At 49.5% G+C, this 23,650-nt stretch overlaps 1 protein-coding gene across 2 annotated transcripts in view; it reads left to right on the plus strand.

The window, feature by feature from the left end:
* SNX27 (sorting nexin 27) overlaps positions 1 to 13,352 on the plus strand; it is a 40,468-nt gene extending 27,116 nt beyond the window's left edge. For both annotated transcript variants that reach the window (XM_081173609.1, XM_081173610.1), the window contains exons 4-13: positions 1,056 to 1,120; positions 3,821 to 3,925; positions 5,859 to 5,937; positions 6,605 to 6,768; positions 8,474 to 8,563; positions 9,436 to 9,585; positions 9,728 to 9,856; positions 10,074 to 10,133; positions 11,747 to 11,809; positions 13,122 to 13,352. In XM_081173609.1, coding sequence (XP_081029735.1) covers positions 1,056 to 1,120; positions 3,821 to 3,925; positions 5,859 to 5,937; positions 6,605 to 6,768; positions 8,474 to 8,563; positions 9,436 to 9,585; positions 9,728 to 9,856; positions 10,074 to 10,133; positions 11,747 to 11,809; positions 13,122 to 13,169 — 953 coding nt within the window. In that variant the 3' untranslated portion in view covers positions 13,170 to 13,352. The remainder of the gene's footprint in view (positions 1 to 1,055; positions 1,121 to 3,820; positions 3,926 to 5,858; positions 5,938 to 6,604; positions 6,769 to 8,473; positions 8,564 to 9,435; positions 9,586 to 9,727; positions 9,857 to 10,073; positions 10,134 to 11,746; positions 11,810 to 13,121) is intronic.
* The last annotated feature ends 10,298 nt before the right edge of the window (positions 13,353 to 23,650 follow it).

A 23,650-nucleotide genomic window follows, 5' to 3' on the forward strand; every position in this document is an offset into this window, starting at 1 on the left:
TTGAGGTCGACAGGAAAGAGCCTTTGCCTCCTGTCCAGCCCTTCAGATTCCTCCTCTGGCATGGAAGTCTCTGGCTAAGGCAGAAGGTGCAAAGGTTATCCTGGGAGCACCCAGTCCTGTAGCTAAGGAGGTGTGCATTTGATCAGTACTGGATGGGGGGGGCACTACCTCCCTCTCCAACCCCACATAAATTGCATTAGCAGCCCACCTGGCAAGCGCATAATATAGTCCCTTCCCCAGTTTTTTACAGGCTAAATGTTCTGGGGTGGCCATGGAATAAGCAGGTGGGAGTCTGTGCTTAGCAGTGGGGCAGACCCACCACTGTTAATCTCCAAGGAACCTTGAAAACAATCCAGGGACTGAGACCTCCTCTTGTTTTGCCAATTCCCTCATCCTGCCCGTTAACTTTAATAATAATTTTTTTTTACCAACAACCAAAACACAAAAAGTGAAACCCCCAGGCGGCTGATACATTGAGTATACATAATCAATAATAACATATTCAAATCAACCATATGTACAATTTTATATACGTTAACACTCCTCCATCCACAAGGTTTATTTAACTTTTAACATTTTAATTGCCCCAAATTGTTCAAACCTTCTCAGATATTATAATATTAGATATTATAGTTAGATATTATAATAAATTATAATATTATTCAGTTTTTTCCTCCATTGGTTCACCTCTAACTCTTCTGCATTTTTCCGATTTCTCGCTATAATCTGTCTGGCTGCAGTTACCATCAATTTTAGCCATTTACATTCCTCTTTTGTTTTTATCTCGGTGCTACTCAGACTAATAAGAACCATTAATTTAGATATTCCCACCATCCTACCCACAGTTCCCGATATTTCTATACCAATCTGTTTCCAAAATTCATTAACTAGCGGACAATCCCACCACATATGACTGCACTTTTCCATCACTCCACATTTCCTCCAACAATTCTTACTTCCAGATTTTGTAATATGATATAACCTTACAGATGTATAATACCATTTTTGTACCAACTTCCTGCCTGTTAACTGACCCGTTCTCCTTCCCTCTGCAGTGTGTTCCATCCGGGTCATCGGGGAGAGCGACATCATGCAGGAGTTCTTGTCAGAGTCAGATGAGGTAGGCGAGCAAAAAACCGGACGCTTCAAGGGAGGTGCCAGAGCATGTGCAGTTGATGCTTAAAGTATGCCCTAGAGTGTTGGACAGGGACCTGGGTGGCGCTGTGGTCTAAACCACTGAGCCTAGGACTTGCCGATCAGAAGGTCGGCGGTTCGAATCCCCGCGACGGGGTGAGCTCCCGTTGCTCTGTCCCTGCTCCTGCCAGCCTAGCAGTTCAAAAGCACATCAGAGTGCAAGTAGATAAATAGGTACCGCTCCGGCGGGAAGGTAAACGGCATTTCCGTGCGCTGCTCTGGTTCGCCAGAAGTGACTTAGTCATGCTGACCACATGACCCAGAAGCTGTACGCCGGCTCCCTCGGCCAATAAAGCGAGATGAGCTCCACAACCCCAGAGTCGGCCACGACTGGACCTAGTGGTCAGGGGTCCCTTTACCTTTAGAGTGTTGGACTAAGTCCTTGGAGACCAGGGTTCAAATCCCCACCTGCCCATGAAACTCACTGGGTGACCTTAGGCCAGTCCCTGCCCCTCAGCCTCACCTACTTCACAGGATTGTTGTGGGGATTAAATGATGAGGGACAGAACCATGTACGCCATCTTGTTCTCTTTGCAGAAAATGGTGGGCTATCAGTGCAACACCCCCCCCCCATTAAATAATAAACAAAAGGCTGTAGGTTCAATCCCCGGCTTCTCTCATCAAGGTGTCTAGAGCTTTGAGAAGCTCAGCAATGACTTTTCCTGCCAGGCACTTCAGGAGAGTTGGGAAATCCTGTGTGTTTTGAGTTCTTACTTATTGTTTTTTTGAAAAACTAACACCCACACTCCTGCTTTCTGTTTAAGTGGATTGGCCCATCACGTTTCATTTCATTTTTTATGAGCCGTATACTTTGAGCCTCTTTGTGGAGGACATAGTTGGCAGAAGAGCGGGACAGACATCTCAGCAAACGGGAAAAGCAGAACAAGGTGTCCTGGGGGGGAAGGCCCCCACCTGTACGTGCATATCAAACGTCCTGTGTGGGTGTAGATAGAAGCTGCCCTTCCAGAGCAAGAACTTGCTTGGCCCTCCAGGCAAAGAGCCTTCTGAGACATGGGGCTTGGGGACCCAGGCACCTCAAAGAGCACCTTCCTCCGTATCAACCTTCTCGGGTCCAGCCATCAGCAGGCGAGGACCTGTGGGTGCTGCCACTGCCACGGGGGGTTGCCTGACCTGTCACAGGGTTTTTTTAGTGGTAGTTCCTCGTTTGTGGGGAACACACACACACACCCCTGTTTATGGAGGCATTTGATAGCTAAAAGTTCCCTTCCTGGAATTTCTGAAATTATTTTAAGGACAAGTGATGGCTTTTATGAGTTTTAAATGATTTTTTAGAAGGTTGTATTGAATCTTTTTTTAAAGAAGTCTTAGTTGTATTAGTATCGATCCTTTTGCTGCCCCGGGCTCCTTTGGAGCAGGGTATACTTCTAAAAGTATAAGGGACGCGGGTGGCGCTGTGGGTTAAACCACTGAGCCTAGGACTTGCCGATCAGAAGGTCGGCCACATGACCCGGAAGCTGTACGCTGGCTCCCTCGGCCAGTAAAGTGAGATGAGCGCCACAACCCCAGAGTCGTCCGCGACTGGACCTAATGGTCTGGGGTCCCTTTACCTATACAGTGGTACCTCGGGTTACATACGCTTCAGGTCACAGATGCTTCAGGTTACAGACTCCGCTAACCCAGAAATAGTACCTCGGGTTAAGAACTTTGCTTCAGGATGAGAACAGAAATTGTGCAGTGGCGGCGCAGCGGCAGCAGGAGGACCCATTAGGTAAAGTGGTGCTTCAGGTCAAGAACAGTTTCAGGTTAAGAACAGACCTCCGGAACGAATTAAGTTCTCAACCTGAGGTACAACTGTATTGTGCAGAAGGGTGTTCCCCATGATACAGGGAAGCCACAGTCCACCCCCTCTCATTATGGTGGGACCAAAGGCTTTTCCAGACTGGTGGCTGCCATATACCCTTTTAGGCAGGCTCGATTTCCCCAGCCTCTCATGCTAGGAAAGAATCCAGTTTGATAACGCAGGCTTCCACTTGACTAGGTGCAGGGAATCCTTGGCCGTCTAGATGTTGCTAAACTACGTCTCCCATCACCCCTAGCCATTGGGCATGCTTGCTGGGGCTGATGGGAGCTGCACTTCAGCAACGTCTGGAGGGCCAAAGCTCTCCTCCCCACCCCTAAATGGCCTTGGTCCAGCGCCGATGGCCTTCTGGCGGTTCCCTCGCTACGAGAAGCCAAGTTACAGGGAACCAGGTGGAGGGCCTTCTCGGTGGTGGCACCCGCCCTGTGGAATGCCCTCCCATCAGATGTCAAAGAGAAAAATAGCTACCAAACGTTCAGAAGACATCTGAAGGCAGCCCTGTTTAGGGAAGCTTTGAATGTTTAATAGGTTATTGTATTTTAGTGTTTTGTTGGAAGCCGCCCAGAGTGGCTGGGGAAGCCCAGCCAGATGGGCGGGGTATAAATAAATTATTATTATTATTATTGTTATTATTATTATTAGTGGCTCCCCTCTCTTTCCCCCTCTCTTTGCGACATCGCTCCTCATAGCTGAGGATCCTTTCCTTGTGCCCTGGAGAAACTTAAAAACCTGGGACTGGAGCATGAGAGGGGTACCTTAAACAAAAACAATAAATCCTGGCTTTATCTTCCCGCCCTTGCACCCTAGAACTACAATGGCGTGTCGGACGTGGAGCTCAGAGTGGCGCTTCCGGACATCACGACAGTGACCGTCCGGGTCAAAAAGAACAGCACCACGGACCAGGTGTATCAGGTGAGGGCAGGGCAGCATCTAGGGATGCGTTTCCTCACTGGCAACAGTGAAGAAAGAAAGAAAGAAAGAAAGAAAGAAAGAAAGAAAGAAAGAGGCTGGGATTTCTTTACTCTTGTTCCATCCAGCTCAGCATTGTCTGCACAGACAGGCAGCAGCTGTCTCGGGTTTCAGACAGAGGGTGTCTCCAGGCTTAACTTCCCATTCTGCATGTGACGCACTGAGTCGTTTGTGTGGGAAAACTCCACCCTGAGAGACATGAAAAGGGAAGTGTGGGGCACCCTTCGTGGCTGTCCGCACCGGGGTGTGCCACTATGAGCGGCTCTTTGCCTGTCTCCAGGAGCAGAATGAGGCCTTGGCAGGCTCTCCGGCCAAGCAGAGGAAGCTAGAAGGCCAGGTCATTGTCGCCAGCCTTTTCCACCCCTGCTCAGTTCAAGGCCCCAGCCCTTTCCTCCTCCTCCTCCTCTCACACCTCCCCCACCATCTTAATATCGAGAATTGAAACTGGGTGGATTGAAAAGAGCTGACCTAACCATCTCCAAAGCCTGAATCACTTTGCAAGAGGAAGCTGCGCTGAGTCCTTGCTCTAAAACAGCCTTTCTTAACCTGTGGGTCCTCAGATGTTGTTGAACTACAACTCCCATCACCCCTAGCTAGCAAGGCCAGAGCTCAGGGATGATGGGAGTTATAGTCCAGCAACATCTGGGGACTCACAGGTTAAGAACCGCAGCTCTAAAATAACAAGCAGATGTGGGGGTTGGGTCAGGTTTCATTCCTCTGGCCTCAGAGTTAGGCTTGAGAATTAGCGGCTCACCCCCTTTTCATTTTTATTATTATTGTTGTTGTTGTTGCAGGGCGTGAGAATTAGCAGCTCACTCCCTTTTCATTGTTGTTGTTGTTGTAACATAATAACCTTTACAAACAGCCCCAAGGCACAGTGGAACCTATTGTGATTATTACTTATTAATTTATTACTCTCCATTCCCTCTAAGGCAGGGTTACCCAACCTTTGGTCTCCAGCTGTTTTGGGACTACAACTCCCATCACCCCTAGCTAGCAGGACCAATGGCCAGGGATGATGGGAATTGTAGTCCCCAAACAGTTGGAGACCCAAAGTTGGGAAACACTGCTCTAAGGTGCCAGGATGGGCCACAGCATTAAAAACAAATGAAAACATCTTGGCTAACAGAATGAGCCCCTGTCTGCATTCAACCCTGTCAGTTGGTCAGCGTGACAGAATGTAGAGAATTGATACGTATAATGTAATCTAGCAGTGTGTGTATATATAGATAAATACTGAGTTGAGAGGGGTTTTTTATTCATGTTTTTATTGTAACATAATGAGCTTTACTAACAACCCAGAGGTGCAACAGCAGGGTATTTCATCACACTGTGTCCAAACCATAAGAAATGAAGTCGCACCAGCTGACATAAAAGAGTTCTGGGTCCTCTGTCCCTCTAGAGGCATGCAATTGATGTTATTTCCCCCTGCTATAGCCAAAGTCCATACGTTCGTATATGACACAAAGACAGAGGTAGATTTTCTGAAAGGTTTTCCACTGCTGGGCGGTTGAAATCCCAGCTGCAGCTAGCGTCTGTGGAGTGACCAGTTTTCACATTATCAGACTGTGTACTCAGTGGCGACAGTGGTGGGAAGGCCTGAACAGGCGATTTGAGCTATTTATTGATATAATTTGAGATATCTATTGATGTGCTTGAGACCAGAATAACGAACCCCAAGGGCACCAAAGATGGAAGAATGTCCTGCAAGCGACAACCCTGCCAGCCGTCCTGTGTGTATATTAGCATCCCTTGAAGGGACAGTCGTGTCCCAGAGACAGCCCTGCTGTGCCTTGCACTGTCCCAAGGATTAAACACCCCCCCCCCAGTTTGTCTGATGCTTATTATTTCTCTTCTCCCTCTTCTTGCCCTCTAGGCTGTTGCTGCCAAAGTTGGGATGGACAGCACAACCGCCAACTACTTTGCCTTGTTTGAAGTGATCAATCACTCATTTGGTGAGGCCTGAAGCCGGGTGGGAGGTTCAGAGTGTGTGGGGTGTGTGTCTTTCTTCTGCATGTTCAGAGATTTCCTTGAGCCCCTTCCCTAGGAGGGAAAAGCTCAAGCAGCAGACAAAATCCAGAAAAAACAAGAAACTGCTAAGTGGGGGGAAATGCATGATACCTTTATAAGATTCTACACGTTGCGGAGGAAGTACCATATTTTTCGCTCTATAAGACGCACCCGACCATAAGACGCACCTAGTTTTTGGAGGAGGAAAACAAGAAAAAAAATATTCTGAACCCCAGAAGTCAGAACAGCAAGAGGGAGTGCTGCGCAGTGATCCCTCTTACTGTTCTGGCTTCTGGGATAGCCGCACAGCCTGCATTCGCTCCATAAGACGCACACACATTTCCCTTTACTTTTTAGGAGGGAAAAAGTGCGTCTTACAGAGCGAAAAATACGGTAAATGAGCTTTTCTCTCTCCCCACAACCCAGAATATTGTAATTCAGGGCCACCCACTGGAATTAGGCAGTGAAATAGTTTAAAAGGATCTGGTTTGAGTTTAGGCATCTTTGTCTTTGGATCCGTGGGGGGAGTTAAATGAGCACCCTCTGCATATGTGGTACCAATCCTTCACTTCCTCCTCCCCTTCACATTTCTGCATCCCCCCCCCCCCACAGTGCGGAAGCTGGCACCCAACGAGTTTCCCCACAAGCTCTACGTGCAGAACTACACCTCGGCCGTGCCAGGGACCTGCCTGACGATCCGGAAGTGGCTCTTCACCACGGAGGAGGAGGTCCTTCTGAACGACAACGACCTGGCGGTCACCTATTTCTTCCACCAGGTGGGCGCCCTTGGGCGGTCTCTGTGCTCACACGGTCTTTGTGTATGTGTGTCCGTCCGTCTCCTCGCAGGCTCTTCTTTTTGAAGGCGCCTCTGGATTGCAGAGGGTTTCACACGCACAGTGCCTGTAGAGACACGAGAGGACCATATGCGACATGTCATGTTGCAATCTTTCCAGGGAGCGGGAGAAGGAGGTAAAAGGCAGCCGGGGTAGCATGAACAGAAGTGCTTAAAATTATACATGGCATAGTGACAGTGGGCAGAGAGGTTTTCCTCCCTCTTTCAGAATACAGTCATACCTCGGGTTACAGACTCTTCAGGTTGCTTTTTTTCGGGTTATGGACGCGCCGAAACCTGGACGTACTGGAACGGGTTACTTCTAGGTTTTGGCGATCGCACATGTGCAGAAGCGCTAAATTGCACTTTGCGCATGCGCAGAAGCGTCGAATCGCAACCCGTGTGTGTGCAGACGCAGCACTGCGGGTTGCGAACCCTGTGGGTTGCAAACGTGCCTCCTGCACGGATCACGTTCGCGACCCGAGCGTCCACTGTACTACGAGTGACTCGCATCTTACACAGGGGTTTATGTCCCTGCCTACTGCGCATATGAGCAAAATTGTGCAAGCCAGAAACCCCTGGAACTGGGCCCACTCACTGCAAGGGTGCAGGGATGCTTGCTTGCCTTTGGGAAGGAGGTAGCAGGGCCAGAAGTTCAGCACCTTGCTCACCTGGGAAGGCGGCATGGGGACTCTGGGGTGCTGCCATTGCATATTTGTGCAGGTGTTTGTGTGTGTGTGGGGGGGAGTTAAATAAATGCAGAGTGGGTTTCCTCCACTATCCATTTATTTATTTATTCCGCGCCCCCCTCCACACAAAGCTGCAATCACAAAAGTAAAATGTAGGTAAGTCGCGAGTTACCTGTACTTTGCTTTCTTTACAGGCAGTCAGCAGACCATTAAAACATTCTGTAACAATCAGCAGTTATCTTTGATAAAACTAATAACAATGCACATTAATAAAGCTGACACAGAATCAAAATGCTAGACTGCATGTCAGGTGATCATAGGAGGCCTATTGAAAATATATTTATATACTACTACTACTACTACTACTACTAATTTCTTATTTATACCCCGCCCATCTGGCTGGGCTTCCCCAGCAACTCTGGGCAGCTTCCAACAAAATATTAAAATACAGTAATGCATCAAACATTAAAAGCTTCCCTAAACAGGGCTGCCTTCAGATGTCTTCTAAATGTCAGGTAGTTGTTCTTCTCTTTGACATCTGGTGGGAGGACATTCCAAAGGGCTGGTGCCACCACTGAGAAGGCCCTCTGCCTGGTTCCCTGTAACTTGGCTTCTCGCAGTGAGGGAACCGCCAGAAGGCCCTTGGAGCTGGACCTCAGTGTCCGGGCAGAACAATGGGGGTGGAGACGCTCCTTCAGGTATACTGGACCAAGGCCGTTTAGGGCTTTAAGCATAAGGACTAGAAACTTGGAAGTCCTAATGACAGGACGTCAGGAGCTGGCATGGCGTTTGAAGCAAAACACAGAGATGAACAGTGGAGTGGAATGGAGGGTGACCAAAGCTGGTCTAGGCATACCCAGGTGATCTTGTGTTAGCCGAGCCAAGGAGAAACAAAAAATACTGGGGTCGGCCCTAGTCGAAGAACCAGGCTGGTCTCTGAATGCTTCTTATGTCACCCAGGCTGTTGATGACGTGAAGAAGGGGTACATTAAAGCCGAGGAGAAGTCCTACCAGCTGCAGAAGCTCTGTGAGCAACGGAAGATGGTCATGGTAAGGGAAGTCCGTCTCTCCCCCCCGTTCGGAGAAAGGCATTCTGGGATGTGGGCTTTGCTGTTCCCGCCTGCTGCGCTGTAGCGCCTGGAAGCAGCGAAATGCCTTTCCTATATCGTATGCGGAATTTTGTAACTTGGAGTTTTTAAGATCCTTTCCCTCTCTTTTGATTGGTATTTCGTGTTTAGAATTGATCACATTGACTGCATCGAGTTAATAAAGTTTTAATCTTGGCGATGGATGGGATTGGATTGGAAATCAAAAGAGCGGCATCATCTGCAAATAAACTGATTTTATGTTTTGCATTTCATAGCCCTTAATGTCTGAAAACCTCCCTCGCTGCTGTTGCCGGAGGGTCCCTAGTAATGAATAGCCAAGAGCAGCAGTGAGAGAGGGCAGCCTCGTTTTGTGCCTTTTCCAATTTTAACGTTGGCGTTTTCAAAGACGTTTAGTCTAATGCTGGTTATGCTTTCCTAATATAGTCGAATTTTCTATTGATTTTAATCTATTAAAAGAAAAGGGTAAGTAGGAAGCCGATAAAGGAAAAAGGGGAGAGAACTGTACACAAAAAATTACTTTTAGATAGGAGAGTTAAAATTGAGTGAAATGAATTACAAGCCGATAAGCCGTTAATTATTTTACTGTTCCAGCATTGGATGGACAGGGTTGGGAAGCATTTTATCGAGCCTTTTAAATCCTCTTAAACCAGCATATAAATGGGCAAGCATCGCTTTATAACTAACCCTAAGAAGCGGGATGTGGGAGCAACGCTGACTGTGCTTGATTGGCTGGCCTTTCAGCCAATCAGATTAGAAAGCAGGGAGGGTGCATCCTGCATCCCTCCTCACTTCCTGCGACTTCCTCCCCTGCAGTACCTGAACATGCTGCGGACCTGCGAGGGTTACAACGAGATCATCTTCCCGCACTGCTCCTGCGACTCGCGGCGGAAGGGTCACGTGATCACAGCCATCAGCATCAAGCACTTTAAACTCCATGCCTGCACCGAGGAGGGTCAGCTAGAGGTCAGCCGCCAGGGGTCCCTGGCTGGGGCGGCTGGGGTGGGTCTCTGCAGTGGGGCGAGAGCGGCTGAAAGGCCCCCACACCCAAGGAGGTTCCCTCTTGTTCCCTCTCATTGACACCTCCACCTCCTCTCCGCTCTCCCAGAACCAGGTAATAGCCTTCGAATGGGACGAGATGCAGCGATGGGACACCGATGAGGAGGGCATGGCATTCTGCTTCGAATACGCGCGGGGGGAAAAGAAGCCACGCTGGGTGAAGATCTTCACCCCTTACGTGAGTGTGGGCCGACGGGGAAGACAGCGAGGCATTGGGGAGGCGGCAGGGGCATGGAATACCTAGCGATGCTTTTGGAGCTGCCACCAGGGGGCACCAGCCTCTGACCTTTTGGGGGGAAGAGGCGTCTGGTCGGTGGAGCCAAATGAGAGGTGCAAACCCTCAGTCCTGAGAGATGGTTGTGTTTTCTCTTTCTCTCTGTCCCACCCCATTGCAGTTTAACTACATGCACGAATGTTTCGAGCGAGTGTTCTGCGAGCTCAAGTGGCGGAAAGAGGTGAGGAGTCCCGCTTGGCGTCATTTATGGTGATGCAAAGCGTGTTTTTGCCTTCCACAAGGAGATCTCTTCCCTACGGTTCTCAGTGTGAGATCTCTTCCCCTACGGTTCTCGGTGCGCAAGACTGGCAAAACTTGTCTGCCAGGTTGGGAAAGGGTTTTGCAAAGTGATCCTGCAGCAGCCACTAAGAGATGCTCCTTTCAGGAGAGGGCAGAGACCCTGTTCATGTCTATCGCTGTCTTGTGCTTGGCTGGTTCCTGCTTGCAGGCTTCCTATTAGAGCAGCGGTTCTCAACCTGTGGGTCCCCAGATATTGTTGGACTACAACTCCCATCATCCCTGAGCTCTGGCCTTGCTAGCTGGGGGTGATGGGAGTTGTAGTTCAACAACATCTGGGGACCCACAGGTTGAGAAACGCTGTACTAGAGCATCTGGTTGGCTATTTTGCGAACAGGATACTGGACTAGGTGGTGCCTCTTTGGCCTGATCCGGTAGGGCTTGTCTTATGAGTAACAATGTGGAGGGCTCTCGCCTTCATCATCATCATCATCATCATCTTCATCAAAATAAATTTTTATTTATACCCCGGCCCTTCCCGGTTCAAAAACCGGGCTCAGGGCGGCTAACAACAAATGTAAAACACCTAATTGTAAAAGCAGCATAAAATACAGTATAAAAACATGAATAACAATAAAAATCAAAAATCAATTTAGGGGAAATAAGCATTAGATAGTCATGAGGTCTAGCTGGCTGAATTGGTCCTACGTGGGCCAGCGAGGAGGCCAGGGGAGAATTAGCTGTGGGGTCTCAGAGCGGGTGATCTTCATAAAAGGGAAGGGAGAGGGAAGGGAAATAAAAGATCAGGCTGAATTCAAATTAAAAGCTAGGTGGAATAGCTCTGTCTTACAGGCTCGACGGAAGGAGGTTAAATCCTGCAGGGCCCTGGTCTCATGGGACAGAGCATCCCACCAGGTTGGAGCCATCACTGAGAAGGCCCTGGCCCTGGGGGAGGATAGTCTGGCCTCCTTAGGGCCCGGGACCTCTAAGCTATGATTATTCATGGACCTTAAGGTCCTTTGCGGGGCAGACCAGGAGAGGCAGTCCCGTAATTATGAGGGCCCTAAGCCTCACCTGTGGACTTGCTGGAAGAATCTTTTTACCCACCGTGAGAAAGAAGCTGTTGAATCCGAAGAGCCCGTTGGCCTCATCTAGCTTCAGGGCTCTTATGTGGCACGTGCAAGCCAAGAACTGGAAGAGCTGCCATTTTTATTATCTCTGGGAGCCAGTGGAACGTTGCCTCCAAATTCCTGGCTGCCTCCTTAGTCTTCCCACCCCGCCTAGTGCACCTCCAGATGTTTCGGACTACAACTCCCACAATCCCCTGCTGGCATAGCCATGTGACGTTGGGGCTGGCAGGAACAGTGCAGGTGGTCAGAGCCCATTTGGAGGGAGGTGTGCCTGGTTTGGGGAAGACAAGCGACCTGTCAAGGTGGACCTCAAGAGGTTTGATTGGAAGGGTGGAGGAAGAGGCGGGGCTGACACCTCTGCTCCTGGAGCTGATTGGCCGCCGCTCGCTTCCATACTTCCTCTTAAAACAATCCTGTCCTTTCAAAGGTTGAGGAAGAGGCGACAGACAAGGATAACAAGAACTGCAGTAAAGACAACATGTGCAGCAAGGTAAGGGGATGAGGACCCTCCCAACCCCCCAGTTTTCTAGCGCAAGTGCAGGATGAGAGCTCTGCTTCTTTTCCATGTTGTGCGGAACGTGTTTGAGGTTGGGAAGAGCTAACCCCACTCTCTGGTCTGCTTCAAAGAGGTGCCCCGTTTCAAACTGGGCGGAGACGTCTTCCAAGACTTGATCTGGCTCAAAACAGCAGTTTCTAAGTGTTGCTAATATTATTAATAGGGACACGGGTGGCGCTGTGGTCTAAACCACAGAGCCTAGGGCTTGCTGATCAGAAGGTCGGCGGTTCGAATCCCCACGACGGGGTGAGCTCCCGTTGCTCGGTCCCTGCTCCTGCCAACCTAGCAGTTCGAAAGCACGTCAAAGTGCAAGTAGATCAGTAGGTCTGGTGGGAAGGTAAACGGCGTTTCCGTGCGCTGCTCTGGTTCACCAGAAGCGGCTTAGTCCTGCTGGCCACATGACCCAGAAGCTGTACGCCGGCTCCCTCGGCCAGTAAAGCGAGAAGAGCACCGCAACCCCAGAGTCGGTCACGACTGGACCTCATGGTCAGGGGTCCCTTTACCTTTAATATTATGAATAAAGTTAAGCCTGCAGCTTACTGCGGGAGTTCGTTCCATTCTGGGGATTGCGCCTAAGGCCAAAATTGCAAACAGCCAAAGCAGGTTGGGTTCATTGGTGGGTGGGGTTGCCAAAGTCATTTTCCCCAGAACCCTGCTCTCTTTCCGCCCCCCCTTTATTTATATATTTCCCGCCATACATGTCAAGCTGAATGCGCACGAGTTTAACGTGCATACATTGTGGGCTTAGCATAATAATAATTTGCAGTTGAAGTGGTAATTGGCGTGGCCCAGTGGTCAAGGATTTGGGAATCCCAACTTCATCTCTGCACCATGGGTGGTCCTCCCCCAATCCCTGCTCTTCTGAAAGTGCTCTTCTGAGCATGCCCAGTATCACTTTTCCTGCTTGAAATCTTGGGATTTGTAGTTTCTTTGCCTGGGGAAACTGACTATCCATCACTCCAGGGCAAGGCGGTGTGTGCCTGAGCCCAAGCTGAGGACCTGGGTCTGCTGGCCGGCCGGCCAACCTCCTTTTATTAACTTTTGCCTCCTGCTGTTCCCCCGCCGCTGAAGGTGCCCATGAATGCCCCTTCCGAGGATTTTGTCAGCGTTCACCAGGAATGCTTTCGCAACCCTGGCAGCTTTTAAGGCAGATTTTGTGGGGAGGGTCTGTGTCCGTAGATCACTTTTTCCATTGCTTCTCTTGGTATCTCAGCCGTCGTTCTCTCTCTTTTGGTCTCCTTTCCAGAACATCTTTCAGATGATGCGGACACAGCACAGAGACATTACGACTTAGCCTCGCGGCCACCATGGACAAAAACAGACAACCACACACAGACACACACACACAGACAGACAGACCGAGAAGCAAAACGTATTATCCCTTTCCCCGCCCCCCCCTTCCTGAAAATTAACACTTTTAAAAACGAAAAAGAGAGAGGGGGAAATGGTTTATTGTATTAAAGCCCTTAAAACTAAATATTAATAATACCATTTGTGAATTTCATGTTAAATCAACTGGGGGGCGGGGGGGGGGGGCAGGCAGGGATCCAGCCAAGCTGTTGGAAGCAGGAAGGGTGGGAAGAGAGGGAGGTGGGAGCGGGGAATCCCGTTTCTTACCACCGAAAATTATGGGGGGGTCTTCTCCCCCCCGCAGTTTGCCCCCCTTCCTGTTGTTCAAAGATGGACTCTGCTGAGGGTTTTTTTTCTGTTCTTTCCTTTTCCTTTTTTTTTAAACAAACTGGATATAGAAATGTACATCCATTTGCACTGTTTGGACATATATATGTATGTATGTAAAAAAAATTATATATACAAACTATCACACACGTATATACATATATATATAATTTCATCTCGGCGGCCGTTTAACTTTCAGAATGCTTACATTTCTACACAGAGTTTTCCTTCCTCTGGAATTTGTCATGGTGGTGCTTCTTTTTCCTCTCGTAAAAAATAAATAAATCTGTAACCAGGAAGAGAGGGGGCGGGAACGGAAAACAGCACGAAGGGAGCTGCCTTTGCTCTCATTCATAGGAATTAACTGGAGCCGAAACAAATTTCAAATGCCATCATCGTCCAATCCCAAATTTTGAAACCATGAAAGAAGTTTGAATTTCAATGCTTGAAACCCCTTTTAAATGTGTGTCTGTGTGTGAGAGAGAATTTCTTCCCCCTGTTTTTGTGGCTGCGTTTTGGGATGTCGGCAGGAGAAGTGGGGGGAAGTCTCTGGACAAAGCATTTCAGGAAAAACACTTTTGGTTCCAACTGGATTGAAACATCCAAGTTGTGTTTGTAATTCTGGAATTTCAGCTTGAAGATTTTGTTGGGTTTTTTTGTGGGGGGCGGTGTTTAAATTGAAAAATTGTATCTGGGCGCCTTGGCTATTCCGGGCTTATAACACCTACTCCCCCTGTCACCCCCCACCCTTGTGGCATTTGAGATTTTGTCAGTGTCACCGTCATGCATTTAAAATTGAACAAAGTGGGGCTGGATGAGAAGAGGAGGTGAAAGAAAATTCCATCCTCCCTTCTTACAAGATTAGAACCCACACGGAAGCATGGTTGTTGCTCGAACTGCTATCCAGCACAGCCATGATCGGCAGCTGGAGAGTTCTGCCCTATTCCCCTCCCAGAACTACAATTCCCGGCGTGTTTTAACAGTCAGTCCCTCCTCCCAAGGCACTCCGGAAATCGCTGCTTCCCAGGATTCTTGGGGAGGGGGAACCGTGACTGTTTAAAGCATAGCTGTCAACGTTTCCCTTTTTTCAAAGGGAAATTCCCTTATTCCGAATAGGATTCTTCGCAAGAAAAGGGAGAAGTTGACAGCTTTGGTTTAAAGTGGTATCATAGCGCTTTGAATGTGTGGTGCAAATGTGGCCAAGGCGAGGAGAAGCCGTGTCTTCCCCATCCTCTTTCTTTCAAAGCATTTATGGCTCGAGATTTCCTGCCAGGAGGCGTACCAAGAGTGGTGGGGCCGGGTCAGTTGCAGGCCAGTTTCCGGCCTCCAAAACAACACGGGAGATGATGGCCAAGCAAGCCGGAGTGGTGGCCCGTTCTCGGCCAGGCTTCCAGAGCAGGGAAAGCAGGGTGGTGTGTCTGCATTTGCCCAGTGTCTGGAGAAGGCTGGTCCCGTGGTCACAGCTTTGAGGCACGTACTGTAGGGAGAGGAGCTACCCATATTTTTTGCTCCATAAGATGTACCTGACCATAAGACGCACCTAGTTTTTAGAGGAGGAAAGCCCCGTTTTTTGAGGATCAGCTCAAAGTTGTACAGCTTCTTTTGCAAAGGGGAAAAGCCCCCTTTTTTTGAGGATCAGCTCAAAGTTGTTGAGCTTACTTTTCAAAGGGAAAAAATCCTGTTTTTATGGGGTTCAACTCACAGTTCTGCAGCTTCTTAGGAAAGGAAAGGGAGCCCTTTCTACAGTTTCCAGACATATAATCTAATCAGCCAGTCACATGTCGCTGGGGAAACAAATAGCTTCCGTCTGCAGAACATTCAACAATGGAGGATTGGGCAAGGGGGCAGGGTGATCAACCACACATTCGCTCCATAAGACGCACAGACATTTCCCCTTACCTTTTAGGAGGAAAAAAGTGCGTCTTATGGAGCAAAAAATACGGTAAATCATTTGCCCACATGTTAGAAGTAGGGGCTGCAGTTGGGCTTAATGGAAAAGTAGGGCGTGAGAACATGCCCAAGCAGGTGTGACTTCACTGCCGCTGGACATACACTTGGATGCTTTTCTGAGGCTTTCCCCACAAGTTCAAGAGTCAACACCTGACGTGAAAGTGTAAGAAAAGCCCTTTGGAGCAGGGCTAAAGGCCCATCGAGCCCTGCATCTCGCTCTCCCACTGTGCCCAGCCAGGAGCAGCAGGGCAAGAAATCCTTAATTGTAGTTTCCAAGTCACCTTCAAAGGTAGCCCCACGTAGAGCGCATTGCAGTAGTCCAAGCAGGAGATAACTAGAGCATGCACCACTCTGGCGAGACAGTCCGTGGGCAGGGAGGGTCTCATCCTGCATACCAGATGGAGCTGGGAGACATCTGCCCTGGACACAGAATTGACCTGCGCCTCCATGGACATCTGTGAGTCCAGAGAGTAGGAAGCTACAGTGTATATGCCAGGGAAGGATCTTTGCTCAAAGAGAGAGCATGTCAAAGGTCCCAGGTTCCATCCTCAACATCTCCAGATACGACTGGAAGAGATCCCTGCCTGAAACCCTGCAGAGCTGGTTGTTGTAGACAATCCTGAGCTACATTGTCCAGTGGCCTGTCTTGCTCGAAGGCAGCATCTTACATCCTTGTTGAAACCTGCTTTACTCAGAACCATGAGGACTGGAATGGCGTTCTGTTTCAAGGGCAAAGGCCGCAGCTCATATGGGAGAGCGGCCAGAAGGTCCCTGGTCTCCTTCCTGGTAGAGCTGAGAACGTCCCTTACCTGAAACTGGGAGGATCTCTGCAAGTCAATGTGGGCTTTGCTGAGCTGGAGGGACCCCAATGGTTTGCCTTCCTTGGTTGCTAAGGCAGCAGCCTCAAGCTGTTACCTGGAGGAAACTGGGCAGGGAGGTGAAATTGTAGCCTTATTGGACTTTACCAATTGGTAGGGTGAGCGTTGCTCCCAGACGGGAGGAAGGAAGTCAGATGACACCGAGGGTTGGCTCAGAGAAAGAGTTTATTCTGCTCTCCGGATAGCAGAAGGCACTTGCGTGGTCAGCTCACAGCAAGTCCAAAGAAATGAGAAATTTCATGCAGTATATATATCCTCTAGGCACCCTCTCCCCACTTCCCCAGGAATCCAGCCACGTCAGCTTATACACACAAGTTGACATCACAGATGTTCCTGCTCCGGTACTTTTAACCATAAAAGGGTGTTCCTCTTCCTGTACTCTTGACCATATAAGGGTATTCCTGTTCCGGCACTCTTATCTTGGGGTAAGAAGGTCACCAACTCTCCTGGCGCTGTTCCCTGACTAGGTCTATGCGTCAGAGTGTGGTCAGGATGTAAGATAAGACCCAGACGTGCCATCCCTGCTCCACTGGAACAGTCAAGGCCATACATTGCCGTCATGGACTGATAAAGGAGAGCGTTTTGTTTATACAGCTGGGTTCCTGTTATGCATTTGCTCAACAGCTCAAGTTAATGCATTTTAGAAATGCTCCCTTGCAGAAGGAAAAATGCGGATTTTGGGGCCCGTTCCAGACTGACTACACAGTCAGGTTTTTAGATTTGGGAAACCCATTCCTTCAAAATGACCCCCTCTAATGCCTCAAACATCTATGGGGTGTCTCTTCCTTCAGTCTTGAAGCAGGGTTTGGCTCCAACTTCTTCAGGGTGCAGACTGCAGCTGAAGGGAATCTTCCCATGTAGAATAAGAATTGCCTCCAAACTGTTGGCCCCGTAGGGTGGCCAGGGCTGGCAATGGGAAGATTGTGAGAAAGATATCTCTCTCTCTCTCTCTCTCTCTCTCTCTCTCTCTCTCTCTCTCTCTCTCTCTCCAGGTCTTAAGGTAAGGCTTCATCTGTGTTTGAGGCTAGGATTCCCTCCTGGGGCTGGCAGTGTGCCATGTGCCTCTGAGCTAGTGCAGAGCGCTTTCCCTTGCCGAGTGACTCCAGGCAGCCTCTGTTCCCCTCTCTTTGTAGAAGAAGTTCAAACATGGAAGGCACACAGAACTTTCTAGCCAGTCAACTTATTTCCTCAACTTATCGCATCATTCCAGGCAAGGCAAGCCTCACCTCTGCTTTTCAGCTGTTCCTCCTCTGAGAGAGAGTTCTTTCAGGAGCCGGTTCAAGCGTGAGTAGCTGCAGGCACCAGCCGCAGCCAGAGAAGCGTTAGAAAGAAATTGAGTCCATTTTGTTTGCTGGAGCTTCAGGAAGTTCAAACTTCTTTTTTTAGGTTTTTGGGGAGAGGAGATGGGAGTTTTCCAGGGGATTTTCCGGCTGGGGATTTCTGGTGGCCTGAAACATCTGTGGAGGAGCAGAAAGGAGTATTTATAATGGCTGATAAAACGAGCTATTGAGTGACTCTGCCTATTCCTGCATTGTCAGGGGCTGTGGAGACTTCTGTTAACAACCCTGACATTGGGTATGGGGAACCTCTGGCCCTCCAGGAGCCTCTGAGCCACAGCTCCCATGATTGACCATGCAAAGGTTCAGCCAAGGTTCCCCACCCCTCCCTTAAGTTCTCAAACGTGTATCTCCCAAGACACAGCTATTACATGGAGGTTTGTTACAGTCCATTATGCATTCAGTTTATCAGTCGCACAACACAGAAGGGGTCTCTGAGCAGATTGCAAAATGTTTTAAACATGATGCGTGACATGAAATCGGGGAGCGAGGAGAGCAGTGCGTCGCAGTAGCTAGAGGTGGTCCTCTTGAGGAATTTGAAACAATCACATGTTCATTCAAAATCCAATTGACACTAGCTTAATTTGACAAAACCGAACTTGATGCGGTGATGCCAGCTTCTCAAAGTCTTAAGAGGCATCGACACCTCTGGCACCCCCCCCTTGCCGCTTAGTGCCCCCTCCCAAGGCCATCCCATCATCCACTTTGGGAACCTGTAACAACTGAAAACATTATTCCACCCAGTGATCACGGGGTTGCCAGGAACACTATTCTTCAGCCCTGTGAGCAACAGGGACGTTTTCAACTTCCTCAAACGTCATAAAGATGGAGACAGATACATCGCACTGGGGGTACATTGCACAACCAGGGGGCCACCACCCAGAAGGCCCTGCCATGGGTCAGTGTCAACGAGGCATCACTGCTGTTATAGGCAGATATTTCTCCTCTCCATAGAAGTCCCTGCAATGTGCTCTTACATCTTCAACTTGATTTGCAACAATTTGGACCTCTGGTTTTAAAACGTTGGCTTTTACCTTCGTTGACGTGGCTGCGGTTCTGATGTTGCTCTCTCCGGTAAGAACTTGCAGGAGAAATTGGGGCAGAGCCCCGTCAGGGTACCCAACTTGGTCTCGTCCGGGTGCTGTTGAACTCCCATCATCACCATCCTTGACCATCGGCCTTGCTGGCTGCAACTGGGAGCTGGACTCCGGGGGCGTCCAGAGGGCGACCATGTTTGCTGCTCCTGCGCTAGGGAGAAAAGTTTTTGGCGTGATGGTCTCAGCCCTGGGAATCGCCCCCTTTTGCCTGCCAAAGCAACTCGGGGGTTTTAGCAAAGGTCCATTGGCCACCAGGAAGCCCACGCTTGGGGCGTGAAAGCCCTGTGGGCCTGCTCCACCACTTGGCATTCGGAGGTAGACTGCCTCTGACGCTGGAGGTTCTGTAACCGTTATGACCAGTTGTTACCAACACGCCTCCCTATTTAAAGCCATCTAAGTTGGTGGCGCACTTTGTGGCTGCAAATTCATTGTGTGAAGCACCTTGCAGGGTGTTGGTGTGCGAGAGGAAGGGGCAGCGAGTTGTGTAGCCTTGCGCACGCTGAAATTCAGAACCTTGCCACCTGCCGGTAGTTGGTGCCCACCCAGCCCAGAAAAACGGCAGTAGGAGAACCATGAGGAATCCTGGGAGCGACTCGCAAGTAAAATGGAAAGGAGGCAGTGTGCTGAGAGGTGAGAGTTTATGCTCTGAGCACAGATTCGTTCCTAGGCAAAGCTTCCACCCTCTGGGCCCTTGACAGCAAGAACCCAGAACTCATCAAAACTTGTGGCAAAGCTTGGACTGGGCTGCTTTAGGTGGCGGTGGGAGCTGTGTGATTGCTCTCTTAAAGAACATTACAATGAAACTTCCTGTATGTGGAAATCTAGCATGCAAGGCTGAAGCCTAGCTGTCTCCTTGACATGCTAGATTTCTCTGTTAGGGAATAAAAAAACCCCCCTATAAATCAGAGTAACTCAAGAGCCCCAAGTCGCCTTCTCCCTTCGCACCCCAAATATAAGCTTGGTCGTTTCTTTGCAATTGGAAGATTTTATTATTATTTTTTGCTATGCACAGATCAGTTTGGCGGAAAAGCAAATATCTGTGGCCCCCAGGGGGAAGAACAGCCTGTCTCTCAATTCTCCTGAATGTATGAGCTGCATCACTTGAAAGTAGATTCCGGTCCTTTGCCCTAGGCAAGATTTCCTCCCCTTCCCTCACTAATCGGCTCTCTGGCAATCCAGATTAAATCCATCAAGTGCGTGGAAGCACGAATGTCTTCCTTATGCATTGCGCCTGTTTTTCTCTTGCTTCTCACGCTCCTCTCCTCCCTGAATTTCCCTCCTGCTTTGCAAGCGACATGTAGGTGTGTGTTTTTTTTTAAAAAGGCATCCCTTCCGGCTTCCTTTAACGCATCTTCATTTTCCGAGCTGGTGACTTATCTTCCCTTTTTTTAAAAAAAGGAATTACTCACAAAGCCATCCCTGGCGGCAACTCCAACGCGCCGTGTAAGCTAAGCAGGAATTTATTTATTTCCCCCCTAAATGGGTCAGGGTGTTTGTGTTTTTGTACAACAGCTCGGTGCATTCCTAATTTGAATATTCAGGAGCTACATTTTCTTTTTTTCGATGGAGAGGCTATTCTTAGCAGCTGTAACAGGATAAAGCTCCCAAGCAGCCGCCAGGCTATGCCGGGTGATGTCAAAAGCCAATGTTTGTGGGGTATGTGTCGGCAACTGGCTGCTTCCAAAGCCACGTCCTCCCTTCCAGTTGGGGGCACAGTTTGGCCCCCACGTTGCATCTGGGACCAGCATGGCCTTCATGGGCTCGTGCCAAAGCCAGGAACAGCATCCTTAAGGAGAATTTGTTGGCTTATTGGTGCCTTTCTGGGACGCGGCTGGCGCTGTGGGTTAAACCACAGAGCCTAGGACTTGCCGATCAGAAGATCGGCGGTTTGAATACCCACGATGGGGTGAGCTCCCGTTGCTCGGTCCCTGCTCCTGCCAACCTTGCAGTTCCAAAGCACGTCAAAGTGCAAGTAGATAAATGGGTACCGCTCCGGCGGGAAGGTGAACGGTGTTTCCATGCGCTGCTCTGGTTTGCCAGAAGCGGCTTAGTCCTGCTGGCCACACGACCTGGAAGCTGGACGCCGGCTCCCTCGGCCAGTAAAGCGAGATGAACGTGGCAACCCCAGAGTCGGTCACAACTGGACCTAATGGTCAGGGGTCCCTTTGCCTTTTTTACTGCAATTCCGTACTTAAGGAGTGGGGAACCTGAGGGCTGAATGTGGCCCTTCAGCTGTTTCCACCCGGCCTTCGGAGCTTTCACGAGGCCACATCCCCACCAGCCTTGTATCCATTGCTCCACCCACTTTTGGCCCCACCCACACCTGGTGTGTGACCCCCCCAGAAGAGTCCCAAGAAGTCCGAACATCAGACTTCGCCAGCCCCTGCCCCACCGAAGTAATTGGGGCTTGCATCTGAGTCAGCCTGCCTCACCTTGCATTGCACACAGCTTTTAAAAATTGAGTTTTAATAGGCAGGGGGTCTCCACTTTGTGCCAAAAGATCTCCAGCAAAGCAACATGAACCCTACAACTGCTTTTTGAACAAAAGCCTTTGGTTGCATTATCCTTGCATTTCCCGGGAGCATTTCAGGTGTTACGTAACACAGGTTTCTAACACCTTTTGGGCATGAGAGAGAGAAAGAGGAAAAGCCTCTGAAAGTGACTGTTGTTGAATGCAAGAGCCTCAAGTGTTGGACAAATACGTAGATCACGCACACACCCTGAACCAAATGCTAGAATGGCCAGAGTCCGTCCCTATGCTTTAGCTAAGCCAGCATGTTGTTGTTTAATCATTTAGTCGTGTCCGCCTCCTCATGACCTCCTGGACCAGAGCACGCCAGGCCCTCCTGTCTTCCACTGCCTCCCTCATGTTGGTAGCTTTGACAACACTGTCCCACCATCTCGTCCTCTGTCGTCCCCTTCTTCTTGTGCCCTCCATCTTTCCCAACATCAGGGTCTTTTCCAGGGAGTCTTCTCTTCTCAGGAGGTGGCCAAAGTCTTGGAGCCTCAGCTTCAGGATCTGTCCTTCCAGTGAGCACTCAGGGCTGATTTCCTTAAGAATGGATGCATTTGATCTTCTTGCAGTCCATGGGACTCTCAAGAGTCTCCTCCAGCACCAGAATTCAAAAGCATCCATTCTTCGGTGATCAGCCTTCTTTATGGTCCAGCTCTCACTTCCATACATCACTACTGGGAAAACCATGGTTTTAACTATACGGACCTTTGTTGGCAAGGCCAGCATGGTGCCCTGTTTTGCAGCTTGCATGGTGAGTGCTCCGGGGTCCTGATGTTTGATGCCCCCCCACAAAACCTGCTGGTGATCCCTGCCGCCGTAGCTTCTGACATTTAATCAGGTTTTGGGCATTTTAACACTTTTCCCCAAGCTTGAGGACTAGCACCTTATATACAAAGCAAAAAGAAGAGCCCTGGGGTACTCAGAATACCGAATTCCTTGCCCAGTTGCAGATTCAGTCATCCCGCATTCCCCCTGTGCCGTGGAGAGAGGATATAGGTGCAAGTAAATTACCGTATTTTTCGCTCTATAACACGCACCTGACCATAACACGCACGTAGTTTTTAGAGGAGGAAAACAAGAAAAAAAATATTCTAAACGAAACAGTGGATGTATGATTTTTGTGGTTCATGCTGTGGCCACAGACATGTGATCTGACAGTGAGTTTGGGGTAGCCCAATGCAAAAATCCTGAGGATCCATGTGGATCCATGCTTTGTAGCCACGTTTTAAGTGGGGAGGGAAGGAAAAGCACTCAAGGAACAAGGAGCATGTGTGGGGTGGGTGGAGAAGGATGCTGCTAATAATGCAGAAGAGGGGTTTAAGGGGAGAAGAAGCATGTGTGGGGTGGGTGGAGAAGGATGCTGCTAATAATGCAGAAGAGGGGTTTAAGGGGAGAAGAAGCATGTGTGGGGTGGGTGGAGAAGGATGCTGCTAATAATGCAGAAGAGGGGTTTAAGGGGAGAAGAAGCATGTGTGGGGTGGGTGGAGAAGGATGCTGCTAATAATGCAGAAGAGGGGTATAAGGGGAGAAGGCTCCTCTCCTCTCCCGCTTTGCTCCTTTAAAACAAGCTGGCTCTGCTTCTCTCCCTCCTCCCCGGCTTAGAGAGCTGAAAAGTTTTGCTGCTATTTAGCAAGCTGAGTGGGGAGGAGAGAGGGACAGAGAGCACGGTTTGAAGCAGCCAACCAGACAGGAGTCGCTTACACCTGTGTAAGCGGCTCCTCTCCCGCTTTGCTGTTTCAAAGCAAGTCACGGAGGAGGGAAGGAAGGGGAACCATGGATCCTCTGCTCACGCCTGCAGCAGATCTCTCCCCCCCCCCGCCACCCGTAGGCATTCCCTCCATAACACGCACAGACATTTCCCCTTACTTTCTAGGAGGAAAAAAGTGAGTGTTATGGTGCAAAAAATACGGTAACCCTCTGCAAGGACCAAATGGAGAAACCGTTCTCTTTTTTTAGTAGCCTGACTCCCCCAGGCACAGACTCTTCAAACGGCTTTCTTCAGACTGCTTAACCTGTCAGCGAGAAGGAGGAAGCCAATAGTAGCGTATTAACAGCATATTTCAGATTCTGGACTGCCAAAGCCTCTTGCCAGCAGCTGTCAGTCTTTCTACAATGCAGGGGCAGGGAGCGGGGGGCGTCCTTCGGGGAGCAGAGCAGCTGCCTTTGCATGCAGAAAGAGTCCCAGGTTCATTCCCGACACCTTTTAAAAAGGAAACAGGAAAGTCTCATTTGAGGGCCTCTGGCAGAGTTTGACAATACTGGGCTGGGGGGTCACTGGTCCGATTCGAAGAATGGTTGAGGGAGCTGGGTTTCTTTAACCT

The sequence above is a fragment of the Podarcis bocagei genome (genome assembly GCF_964188305.1).
Source record: "Podarcis bocagei genome assembly, chromosome: 16".
Taxonomy (NCBI): domain Eukaryota; kingdom Metazoa; phylum Chordata; class Lepidosauria; order Squamata; family Lacertidae; genus Podarcis; species Podarcis bocagei.